Source organism: Oncorhynchus masou, chromosome 21 (genome assembly GCF_036934945.1).
Source record: "Oncorhynchus masou masou isolate Uvic2021 chromosome 21, UVic_Omas_1.1, whole genome shotgun sequence".
Classification (NCBI taxonomy): domain Eukaryota; kingdom Metazoa; phylum Chordata; class Actinopteri; order Salmoniformes; family Salmonidae; genus Oncorhynchus; species Oncorhynchus masou.
Genome location: NC_088232.1, coordinates 607,357 through 619,701, shown reverse-complemented (window position 1 = coordinate 619,701; position 12,345 = coordinate 607,357). Strand labels below are relative to the sequence as shown.

General features: G+C 47.4%; 1 protein-coding gene across 1 annotated transcript; it reads right to left on the bottom strand.

Moving 5' to 3' along the window:
• Positions 1 to 22: 22 nt before the first annotated feature.
• LOC135507560 (SWI/SNF-related matrix-associated actin-dependent regulator of chromatin subfamily A member 5-like) lies at positions 23 to 12,305 on the bottom strand. The gene is made up of 23 exons (XM_064927072.1): positions 12,020 to 12,305; positions 11,053 to 11,163; positions 10,802 to 10,968; positions 10,562 to 10,662; positions 9,990 to 10,090; positions 9,605 to 9,784; positions 9,068 to 9,223; positions 8,778 to 8,909; positions 8,500 to 8,568; positions 8,070 to 8,179; positions 7,736 to 7,962; positions 7,387 to 7,508; positions 7,009 to 7,161; positions 6,625 to 6,757; positions 6,362 to 6,510; positions 5,938 to 6,165; positions 5,234 to 5,347; positions 4,819 to 4,941; positions 4,483 to 4,615; positions 4,190 to 4,308; positions 1,365 to 1,577; positions 1,073 to 1,186; positions 23 to 668 (listed from the first exon to the last, which is right to left on the bottom strand). Exons 1-23 carry the CDS (start codon positions 12,092 to 12,094, stop codon positions 600 to 602), a joined length of 3,099 nt encoding a protein of 1,032 aa, XP_064783144.1. The 5' UTR covers positions 12,095 to 12,305; the 3' UTR covers positions 23 to 599.
• Between the last annotated feature and the right edge of the window lie 40 nt (positions 12,306 to 12,345).

The window sequence follows — 12,345 nt, the reverse complement described above, 5'->3', positions numbered from 1 at the left end:
TTTGTTTTGCATAAGAATAGACTTATTTAAAAAAGGGGAAATTTATTAGTGACACGTTCCAAAAATACATTTTCTACAATGTAGGTCGGTAACATAACAGAGTGGGAGGGGGGATACATACAGGTATCGGTACAATCAATGGAATGTGATAACATAACCAACAGGCATAAATAAATTTCTCGTCACCTCAAGTACTAGTAAAAAAGGGTAGAAAACTAACAACAAAAAGAAAATTCAACTAAATCAGCGCAGCTGCAGTATGTCAGCTAGTCCCTACTAGCAGGCCTGTGAATAGAAGGAATACAATAGGGAAAGGGGGATACCTAGTCAGTTGTATAACTGAAATGTAACCCAACCCCTCTGAATCAGAGAGGTGTGGGGGGGCTGCCTTAAATCGACACTAAGAACCTAGGTTCCCTCCTGGAATCTTCTAGATAGACGACACGCTATAGTGAAGAAAAGTACAGTCCTTTTGGGTTTTATACAGTAAATCATCATCATCATCATCATCATGTATCACCACGGTAACCCGTACAAAACAAACAGACGCCACGACTACTACACTGCTGTCTGCTGCTGCCCTCTTTCTGACCACCGCCTCACAGCTTTAGCTTTTTCCTGCGGCCTCCTCGCGGGTCTGGGGTCCCTTCTCCCTTACGCTTCTGAGCCTGAGGAAGTGTGGGGTGAAGAGGAAGTGTGGGGTGAAGAGGAAGTGTGGGGTGAAGAGGAAGTGTGGGGTGAAGAGGAAGTGTGGGATGAAGAGGAAGTGTGGGATGAAGAGGAAGTGTGGGGTGAAGAGGAAGTGTGGGGTGAAGAGGAAGTGTGGGATGAAGAGGAAGTGTGGGATGAAGAGGAAGGCAGAAACGGAGTGTCAGCTCAAATGATCATAAAAATCGTCACTTCATACATTCACGTCTGCTTACAATGGAACATTGGTTTAGACAAGACTATATAGTGGAAAAGAACATTGTGTGATATTGTTAGTGCCGTGTGTGTCTTCCTGCACAGAGATAGAGGACTGCATGACCAGAGAATTCAGTGATGGTCAGGAAGTGAAGCGTTGTGATCTTACAGAAGACTGACTCCGTGGTCCTTTCTTCTTCTTCTCTGCCTTCTCCCTCTCCTCCAGCTCCATGTTCTCTCGTTCAATCAGGGTGATCAGGGTGTTGCATCGCCTCTGGAGCTCCTACACACACACACCACACACACACACACACACACACACACACACGTAATGTTTTGAATGAATGGTTATCATGTTACTGAAGAAGTAAAGACACATTTCCATCAACAGGTTGTACTCTATTGATTCTATAACAAAGTTGTACTTAATTCCACTGTCGGCCCGGGGCCACTCTACTCACCATGGCGGTCCTGGACTTGAGGAACCAGTCGAAGCGAAACTGGGGCGAGTTGCGGATGCACTGGCGCAGCTCGTCGTAGACCGACTCCTTTTCGAAGCCCAACTTGTGCAGCATGCAAATGAGGAAGCGGTCCTCCTCCTCAGTGTAGTTCTTCCCCTTGTTGGTGCCATACGAGATCCTCAACTGGTGGAACGGCGCCTTGTAGCGACCAATCTACAACGAGGGAGAGAAAAGATGTCCTTCAGGGTGTATGGTAAGCCTCTGGTAGACACGATACCTTCATAAGGGTTGGGAGGGCCCAGACACATACCTTCATAAGGGTTGGGAGTGCCCAGACACATACCTTCATAAGGGTTGGGAGTGCCCAGACACATACCTTCATAAGGGTTGGGAGGGCCCAGACACATACCTTCATAAGGGTTGGGAGTGCCCAGACACATACCTTCATAAGGGTTGGGAGTACCCAGACACATACCTTCATAAGGGTTGGGAGTACCCAGACACATACCTTCATAAGGGTTGGGAGTATACTGTGAACCATCAGATCCTCCTCTCCACCCTCTCCGAGTTGGGCATCTCCGGCGCGGCCCACGCTTGGATTGCGTCCTACCTGACAGGTCGCTCCTACCAGGTGGCGTGGCGAGAATCTGTCTCCTCACCACGCGCTCTCACCACTGGTGTCCCCCAGGGCTCTGTTCTAGGCCCTCTCCTATTCTCGCTATACACCAAGTCACTTGGCTCTGTCATAACCTCACATGGTCTCTCCTATCATTGCTATGCAGACGACACACAATTAATCTTCTCCTTTCCCCTTCTGATGACCAGGTGGCGAATCGCATCTCTGCATGTCTGGCAGACATATCAGTGTGGATGACGGATCACCACCTCAAGCTGAACCTCGGCAAGACGGAGCTGCTCTTCCTCCCGGGGAAGGACTGCCCGTTCCATGATCTCGCCATCACGGTTGACAACTCCATTGTGTCCTCCTCCCAGAGCGCTAAGAACCTTGGCGTGATCCTGGACAACACCCTGTCGTTCTCAACTAACATCAAGGCGGTGGCCCGTTCCTGTAGGTTCATGCTCTACAACATCCGCAGAGTACGACCCTGCCTCACACAGGAAGCGGCGCAGGTCCTAATCCAGGCACTTGTCATCTCCCGTCTGGATTACTGCAACTCGCTGTTGGCTGGGCTCCCTGCCTGTGCCATTAAACCCCTACAACTCATCCAGAACGCCGCAGCCCGTCTGGTGTTCAACCTTCCCAAGTTCTCTCACGTCACCCCGCTCCTCCACTCTCTCCACTGGCTTCCAGTTGAAGCTCGCATCCGCTACAAGACCATGGTGCTTGCCTACGGAGCTGTGAGGGGAACGGCACCGCAGTACCTCCAGGCTCTGATCAGGCCCTACACCCAAACAAGGGCACTGTGTTCATCCACCTCTGGCCTGCTCGCCTCCCTACCACTGAGGAAGTACAGTTCCCGCTCAGCCCAGTCAAAACTGTTCGCTGCTCTGGCCCCCAATGGTGGAACAAACTCCCTCACGACGCCAGGACAGCGGAGTCAATCACCACCTTCCGGAGACACCTGAAACCCCACCTCTTTAAGGAATACCTAGGATAGGATAAAGTAATCCTTCTCCCCCCCCCCTTAAATGATTTAGATGCACTAATGTAAAGTGGCTGTTCCACTGGATGTCATAAGGTGAATTCACCAATTTGTAAGTCGCTCTGGATAAGAGCGTCTGCCAAATGACTTAAATGTAAATGTACCCAGACACATACCTTCATAAGGGTTGGGAGTGCCCAGACACACACCTTCATAAAAGGTTGGGAGTGCCCAGACATACCTTCATAAGGGTTGGGAGTGCCCAGACACATACCTTCATAAAGGTTGGGAGGGCCCAGACACATACCTTCATAAGGGTTGGGAGGGCCCAGACACATACCTTCATAAGGGTTGGGAGGGCCCAGACACATACCTTCATAAGGGTTGGGAGGGCCCAGACACATACCTTCATAAGGGTTGGGAGGGCCCAGACACATACCTTCATAAGGCTTGGGAGTGGCCAGACACATACCTTCATAAGGGTTGGGAGGGCCCAGACACATACCTTCATAAGGGTTGGGAGTGCCCAGACACACACCTTCATAAGGCTTGGGAGGGCCCAGACACATACCTTCATAAGGCTTGGGAGTGCCCAGACACATACCTTCATAAGGGTTGGGAGGGCCCAGACACATACCTTCATAAGGGTTGGGAGTGGCCAGACACATACCTTCATAAGGGTTGGGAGGGCCCAGACACATACCTTCATAAGGGTTGGGAGGGCCCAGACACATACCTTCATAAGGGTTGGGAGTGCCCAGACACACACCTTCATAAGGGTTGGGAGGGCCCAGACACATACCTTCATAAGGGTTGGGAGGGCCCAGACACATACCTTCATAAGGGTTGGGAGTGCCCAGACACACACCTTCATAAGGGTTGGGAGGGCCCAGACACATACCTTCATAAGGGTTGGGAGTGCCCAGACACACACCTTCATAAGGGTTGGGAGGGCCCAGACACATACCTTCATAAGGCTTGGGAGTGCCCAGACACATACCTTCATAAGGGTTGGGAGGGCCCAGACACATACCTTCATAAGGGTTGGGAGTGCCCAGACACATACCTTCATAAGGGTTGGGAGTGCCCAGACACATACCTTCATAAGGGTTGGGAGTGGCCAGAGGTTTTCACAACTGTATCGATCATCTGATCATAATAAAAAGGTCTTGGCTCCCCAATGTTGTTCTTGTTAACGATGACCTCACTGAAATGGCTTACCTTTGTGTCCAGTGCTTTCTTGATGCTGATCCTCCTCTGGATGCGGGCCTCTCCCCTCTCGATCTGAGCCATGATCTTCTCAATGTCCTGCAGCTCGTTGCAGCGCTCCCAGAACACAGCTGTGTGTACACACACACACACACACACACACACACACACAGTATTATGATCTAGATCTCAGTCATACACTTGGGAGTAATGTCCACTAGCTATATAAGAAGTAGATTCAGATATTTTTCTTTTCAAATTGCGGAAATGTAAGGAAAAGGTTTTTTTTTTTCTCTTCTTCTTACCGGAATATTCCATGACTTCCTCTGGGGTTTTGCCCTCCACCTCTCTGGCGATGTTCTCGATGTCGTCTCTCCCCCACTTCTCATTGGCTTTGATGAACTGGTTAAAGTCACGCTTGTTCCAGATGGTGAAGCCCTGTGGAGAGATCGATGACAGTTTGTAACGACACAAGCCACAAATGCTAACATTTGTTTGTAGTTGAATAACATTTGTTTATAGTTGAAGCCATTAAAGAGAATCTCAACTGAACTACATGTAGTTCTATAAATATGACATGGAGTAGGGCACTATGATGAATGTCCAGTGTTTCAGTTGGAGGTCTTGTTTCAGCCAATTACCTGCGAGAGGAGGTTCTCCTTCTCCTCCAGCTCCTCCTCTGATAGGCCTTCGGCCTCGTCAATCTTGGCCTGCTCCTCCTTCTGGTGCTGGGCCGAGTTGGGCAGTTCTGGGTTACGAGGAACCTGGAGAGATAATGTATAACACATATACACTCAACAGATACATCCCATTCTAAACCAAACCGACTGTGTTGGTTTGAAACCGCACAGAGGAGATCCAAAATGTCCGCCGTCTGATGGAACATTATCACACTGACGGCGTCATAATTGACCACAGAGGAGGCTGGTGAGGGGAGGACGGCTTAAACACATATACACCATTCCATCCATTAGTATGAGCTCTTCATTCAATTTTAAGTTTCACCTATCATCACTGATGTACCAACAGTTACACTAGTAACAGTACATGTTGTACCTTGTAGCCGATAGTCTTCCTGTAGAATAGGATCTCTTTCTCCAGCAGTTCAAACAGCCTTGGGGGGAAGAACTGGAAGTCCTGCACATTGGGCTGCTTAGGTGGACGAGGAGCCTGGAAGAGGAGAACAGCAGTTTTAGTCATGGAGAAAGATGGTCTGTAAGAGGAGAACAGCAGTTTTAGTCATGGAGAAAGATGGTCTGTAAGAGGAGAACAGGGGTTTTAGTCATGGAGAAAGGTGGTCTGTAAGAGGAGAACAGGGGTTTTAGTCATGGAGAAAGGTGGTCTGTAAGAGGAGAACAGCGGTTTTAGTCATGGAGAAAGGTGGCCTGTAAGAGGAGAACAGCAGTTTTAGTCATGGAGAAAGATGGTCTGTAAGAGGAGAACAGCAGTTTTAGTCATGGAGAAAGATGGTCTGTAAGAGGAGAACAGGGGTTTTAGTCATGGAGAAAGATGGTCTGTAAGAGGAGAACAGCAGTTTTAGTCATGGAGAAAGGTGGTCTGTAAGAGGAGAACAGCAGTTTTAGTCATGGAGAAAGGTGGTCTGTAAGAGGAGAACAGCAGTTTTAGTCATGGAGAAAGATGGTCTGGAAGAGGAGAACATGGGTTTTTAGTCATGGAGAAAGATGGTCCGATTCATTTCACACAGCTATTCCCAGTGGCGTGCGTATACATAGCCAGAGGCCTGCGGTAGTGAGACTTACCTTGGGTGCTTTGGGCTCGCTGACACGCAGGGCCTCTCTGAAGTAGGCATCCACTGCGTAGTTGGCCTTCCTCTCTCTCTTGGGTGGCTCGATCCAGTTGGTGACCACCTTCTTCTTCTCCCTGTAGTCCTCTCCTTCGAAGGTGTACACACTGTTGTCAGACTCCATGGTGAAGTTCCTCAGGGAGCTCTCGCCCATGGTGTTCATCTTCTCCTTCAACTCCATGGTCTGTCAGATACAAACACACAGCAAAGCGTTAGCATCTAGCTACACATTGCTAATGTGTTTGGCCTCTAGATACTGCCATATCAACCCACATACAGCAATGCTAAAGCTATCACATTATATAAATGATCTGAGTGCAGATAAATGCTAATGCTAGGCCCAATGCTAGCACTAGGCCCTTGTCCGTCTGCGCTCTGACCTTCTTCTCGCCTCGCTCCAGGATCTCGTCGATGTCATCGTCGGTGATGTCGCTCTCCTTGGAGGCGAAGACGTGCGTGGCGCCGTGCCGGATGATAGACAGCATCTCGTCCTTCCCCAGCTTGTTGGCATTGGGATCCACTAGCCTTCCTGCAGAACAGACACAGTAGACAAGTCAGCCAGTTGCATTGCCAAGGCATTGACTTCAATAGCGTAGGTTTGAAACTGGGAAGAGGAGATTCAAAATGGCCACCGGTGCAGTACCTTGCTGGATGACGATGGAGTCCAGTTGGAGCTTCATCTCGGCTCGCTCCACGATCCTCTCCTCTACTGTGTTTTCCGTGATGAAACGGAACACGCGCACCTGCTTCTTTTGACCAATCCTGTGAGCTCGGTCCTGAGAAGAAAAGTTAAATGAACCAATCAGGTAAGTGTCTAACAGTTACCAGGTAGAAGCATCTTGATCAATTAAGTTACTGGTGAGAGATTCTATTGAACGTAAGCTCACTTGTTGTGATAGGATTCAAACTAGGGGGAATTGAACATGTTAAATCTGTAGGGCAAATTCTAATTAAAGTAATAGTAAAATGTCATATAAAAAAGACTGACTAATTAGTCCACTAACATGGGTGAATGAGAGGTACTGACCATGGCCTGTAGGTCGACCTGAGGGTTCCAGTCTGAGTCGTAGAGGATGACCACGTCAGCTGTGGCCAGGTTAATACCCAGCCCTCCGGCCCTGGTGCTCAACATGAAGATGAACTTAGGGCTGTCCTCCTCATTGTACGCGTTGATGGAGATCTAGAGGAACATGGGAAATGTAGTGTTAAATGAAGTGTGTTCAAACTGCAACGAGTTCAATTGTTTGAATTTACAAGCCATTTATTAGCCTGGTCCCAGATCTGCGTGTGCTACCCTGCCAACTCCTATGGTCAATGTCACACCAAGGCAGCACAAACAGATCTGGGACCAGGGTAATAAGCCAGTGTCGTTAATGAGATCCAGGAGTGGGAGTCATAGTCGTACCTGTCTCTCCTCGTGGGGCGTCTGTCCGTCCAGGCGACAGTAGCCAAAGTTGCGCCACATGCAGTAGTCCTCCAAGATGTCCAGCATCCTGGTCATCTGGCTGAAGATCAGCACACGGGAGCCTGGGAGAGGGAGGGGAGTTCAAAATGGCCGCCAATCAATCATCCACCATGCCTATTCTGCTGCAACTTTAACATAGTAGTTTGAATCATAAAAAGTCTGAAATAGCCTTTACACAACACCGTCTCCATATCAACTTTAGAGTTGAAAGGGCCACAGGGCCATCAAACAGGCCATAAAAACACCAATTTTGTAACCGGTCTTAGAGGGAAGTCTTTCGTCCACCCACCCTGAGCCTTCATCTTGGGCAGCAGCTTGTCAAGGACGGCCATCTTGCCGCTGTTGACGGCCAGGTGCAGGTCGGTGGTGTAAGGCGGGCCGGGCTCGGCCCCGTCAAACAGGTACGGGTGGTTGCAGCACTTCCTCAGCTGCATCAAGACGTTGAGCAGGCGCATCTTGTCCATCTTCCCTGCAGAGTTCAGGATGTCTATGTCCTTCATCAGGATCTTGGTGTACCTGAGGAGAGACGGGACACTGTTTTCACATACACATTATAGTGCACGGGGCTGAAGAATTAGTTTGGCAGGGAAAGGGCATATGTTGACTGTGTGTGGGCTACTCACCATTCTCTCTGCATCTTACTCAGCCCCACGTACATCTTGATCTCTTTCTTAGGCAGCAGAGACTTCTCCACCTCATTCTTGATACGACGCAGCAGGAAAGGACGCAGTACCTGCACACAGGTACACAGAGTGAGAACAACCAATGAAAGGTAAGGGAAGGCCCCATAACACTATTTAATAAAAACCTACATGGATACATGTTTAGTTCATTAGGATCCCCATTAGCTGTTGATCATGCAGCAGATACCCTTCTTGGATCCACAAAAAAAACACAGTTAGTTATAGACAAGAACAACACAAGATGTTACTACATTAAAATCGAAAAGTAATACATTGTCAAGGCACCAAGAGACACTATTCACTATTCATATATACACAGTACACATTCATACAGTACAGTGAAATGTAAGGAAGTGTTTCAGATACTTACAGTGTGAAGACGTTCCACCAACTTCTGATCCCCCAGACAGTTGTTGGTGTCAAACCACGAGTCAAAGTCCTTCGAGAGAAAAACTAAAAGTTAAATCAAGCCATATTTTCGGGGCCCTTTAAATAAGTGAAAAATAGAGAATATTGTTTTTTTTCACTAAATGTTATTAAGCCTAAATTACTAAACTGTAGTATTAATGGGGGGCAATTGTCTGTGTGTTCAAAAATGTGTTCCCCCCCGGGTACATTAAAGTTCATCCTGTTTTATCTGCCTCTTACCTCTGAGGAGTTGAAGACGTCTGGCAGCAGGAAGTTGAGCAGGGCCCAGAGCTCGTGGAGGTTGTTCTGCAGCGGGGTGCCGGTTAGCAGCAGACGGTTGGTGGTCTTGAATTCACGCACAATCTCAGACAGCTACAGCACAAACAGACACGGGTCAGACCAACCATCTAAGAGGCTTTTGTGAATTGAGCCCATTGACGTTTCGTTAGTGTATATACACATTTTAAATCACATATTTACATTTAATCAAATATGTATACAGTGTGTGTCAACTTTAGAAGCACCCGAACCTTTGACTTCTCGTTCTTGATCCTGTGGGCCTCGTCGATGACCAGGTACCTCCAGTTAAACTTCTTGAACACGGCCTTCTCTATGATGAGCATCTCGTAAGAGGTGACACACACATCCCACTCCCCTGGCAGCAGCACATCTCTGATCAGGGCATTCTGGGGTGAGGGGAAAGAGGGTGGAGATACAGGGATATCGGTGGGGCACAAGACCAAAGCCCCAGCAACTTCTGGAGTGCTGTAGTACAAGTTATTGAAAAATGACTGACTTGCATTGGATTGCATTATGCAGAATATCCATTAGTCGTCTTATGTCGCAGGAAATCTACGTGTTACGTTTTCAGTTGCAGAAGGAGATAGAGATGAACTGACTATTTCCATGACAACATTTCTTCCCATATGGAACATTGGAAAACGCATAAGCCTCAACACTGTCCCACAGTCACCACCCAATGCTTTCTAGTTGATCTACCGCAATCAACATGCCCTGTTCATTTTACATCAGAGAATTCATGTGGTCTGCTGCTGCTCATAGCTCACCCTCTGCTCTCGGTCTCCGATGAGGCAGACTGCTTTGAGGGAGGGGACCCAACGTTTGAACTCGTTCATCCAGTTGTACAGGGTGGACTTGGGCACCAGCACCATGTGGGGCCCGGGGATGCTCCTGTAGTGCTTCATGTACCCCAGCAGAGAGATGGTCTGCAGGGTCTTACCCAAACCCTGAAGGACAACAGGCAAGGTGAGAGTATATATAAAAATGAAACACAATAATTTGAATACCGATTTTTAGCATGAATGGGTATTTGGATGCTGTTACTGCTGTAGTCCAGGAGTAATCTTCACGAGTCACACACACACCAAGAGATATGCATGTACTACCGGAATACCAAAATATTTTTCACTTTAGTTTGAAACAGGAATCTACCATTTCATCAGCAAGGATCCCGTTGATTCCGTTCTCGTACAGAGAGATGAGCCAGTTCAGACCACGGACCTGGTAGTCTCTCATTGTACCCCCTTTTACAACTGTTGGGAGATAGATACAGCACAACATACTCAGTATTGCACAAGTTTGACATACTTCCCATTCAGATATGGACTATAGTAGTCCCGGTCAGAACTTTGCTACATTAAAGATGCACTATGCAGAAGCCATTTCCTGTTTGCTAAAATTCTAATAGTACAAAGATTCTCTACACTAAACTTGCTTGTTTTGTCACTGACTGAAATTAGGTGAACTATCTAAACCGTTGTGAAATGTATTTTCCATAACTAAAACATCTTGTATTTTCAGCTGTTTGAATCTGGTGTACAAAACCGAAAGTAAAAGATGCTAAACTTAACCACGGATAGCATAGAAAATGAGAACCTAGAACAGATATACCACATCTTAGACTTGCTTTCAATGAGAAGGACAGATCTATAACAGAATTTGGTCGGGTCGCCCAAGAAGTTATATATTGTAGCTCTAATAAGTAAAACCATGTGACTGCTTACAGGAGGGAGATTCGTCGAAGCGGGTGCAGACGTTGGTGGTCTTGCTGCTTTCGCTCAGCAGCTCTTCATCCTCTTCCTGCTCTGTGCGACGATGACGGTTACTGTCAAAGAGAGAAAGGGGTACCCGCAATTCATCAGAGACAGCATATCACATGACCCACACGTACACCCAATGTACTCCCACGGAACACTGACGAATCATCAGGTCAAGTTGTTCTGCGTGTTGCGTTGTATACTCACTCTCCGACCGAGAGGAGATTCTGTTTCTCGTCCTTCTTGACACGAGGGCGCCCTGGCTTCATCTTGAGCGGGGAGGTGGGGGTCTTCTGGGCCGCAGGTTGGATGAAATGGGCAAACACCTCTGTCTGCTTCAGTAGGTACTCAAATCTGTTGGTCCGGTCTGATGCCTACACACAGAAAAGCAGTGAATCTTTGTGAGCAACAAATTACATATTAAAACTGTAAATGAACATCTAGCAGTGTGCCATTACCACTTTCTCCTCATAGGCTGGCGCTGTAGATGAAGAGGGGTCCTCATCTTGGGCATCCTGTCCGGCTTCAGAAGACTCCTCCTTGCTGGCCTCTGATGCATCATCCTTTTCCTGGAAAAGAAGAATGCAACGCCACTTTCAAAACAACTGGGAACTCAGAAATCTCAGACTTCTGACCCAAGAACCTTCAAGATTGGGGAACTCAAAAAAGAAGAAAAAACAACAACAACTTCCGACTGGGGAAAATATTTTGAATTCCAAGTTCCAAGTTGGAAACTTGGGCATCTTTCTAGGGCAGTGTTTCCCAACCCTGGTCCTCGAGTCCAACAGTACACATTTTTATTGTAACCCTGGACAAGCAGACCTGGTTCAACTTGTCAACAAGCCCTAAATGAGTTGGATGAGGTGTGTTTGTCAAGGGGCTACAACAACGAATCTGTTGGGGGGGTACACGAGGACCAGGTTCGGGAAAAACTGCTCTAGAGCTCCGACCTCCCAACCTGAAGATCACTGACGTCACGATTTGACTGGGACTTCCCAGTTGTCTTAATGTGAGATAAGCTGCACAAGTATATAGAGGATCGAATGCAGCGTCAAACAGATGTAAACAGCTGCTACAATTGTATATAAACCCTTGATGCGTATTCAAATAAAGTGTATCAGGTGTAACGTTAGCTAGCATAGTTAGATGAGTGTTTATTAAACAGGCTAGCTGATAGCTCTACTATACAGTACTGCGAGACACACTCTCCGGGAAGATGGGTCGGAGCTGTCGATTAACGTTAGCTAACGATGCTAATGCTATCTAGCTAAACAACTCGAGCTAGCAAAGACAAAGTTTGAGATGGTTCGCTTTGGAAGTGACAAAGGACATCTAGTTGATTTTAGCATAATCTAAAAGTTTTTGAGACACTTTTTCTAATGATGGGCTCAGAATTGGTATTATTATTATTTTGTTCAGGCTCACCTCCACTCCTCCGGTTTCTTCAAGTTCAACTGCTCGCTCTTCCCGCAGCTCCACGCCGTTTCCAGTCTCGGACATTGCTACCGAATTTCTTCCTCGATTTAAATCGATCGTCTGTTTATTCGATTACTTCGTCCGCCTATAAACGGCAGATATGGTTTTCAAAAACTTTATTTCAGAAAATACGCTTCTATAGTCCTGCTGTTTATTATGAAAGAGACTGGCTGGCTACAAGTGATTCATTCGCTAGCTTCCTTTCCCCGCTACCCGCGTTCTCAAAGGTTCCACTTTGTCTCGCGAGACTTTCGTAGCGTGGCTGCGTGTTTTCC

What these genes read in the sequence shown, in the direction of transcription:
- LOC135507560 (XM_064927072.1), bottom strand. Translation starts at nt 12,094, where the DNA reads ATGTCCGAGACTGGAAACGGCGTGGAGCTGCGGGAAGAGCGAGCAGTT. An exon ending in CAGCCTATGAGGAGAAAGTG is followed by an intron (nt 10,969 to 11,052) that starts GTAATGGCACAC and finishes TTCTGTGTGTAG; the next exon opens with GCATCAGACCGGACCAACAG. An exon ending in CTTCGACGAATCTCCCTCCT is followed by an intron (nt 10,091 to 10,561) that starts GTAAGCAGTCAC and finishes ATCTCCCAACAG; the next exon opens with TTGTAAAAGGGGGTACAATG.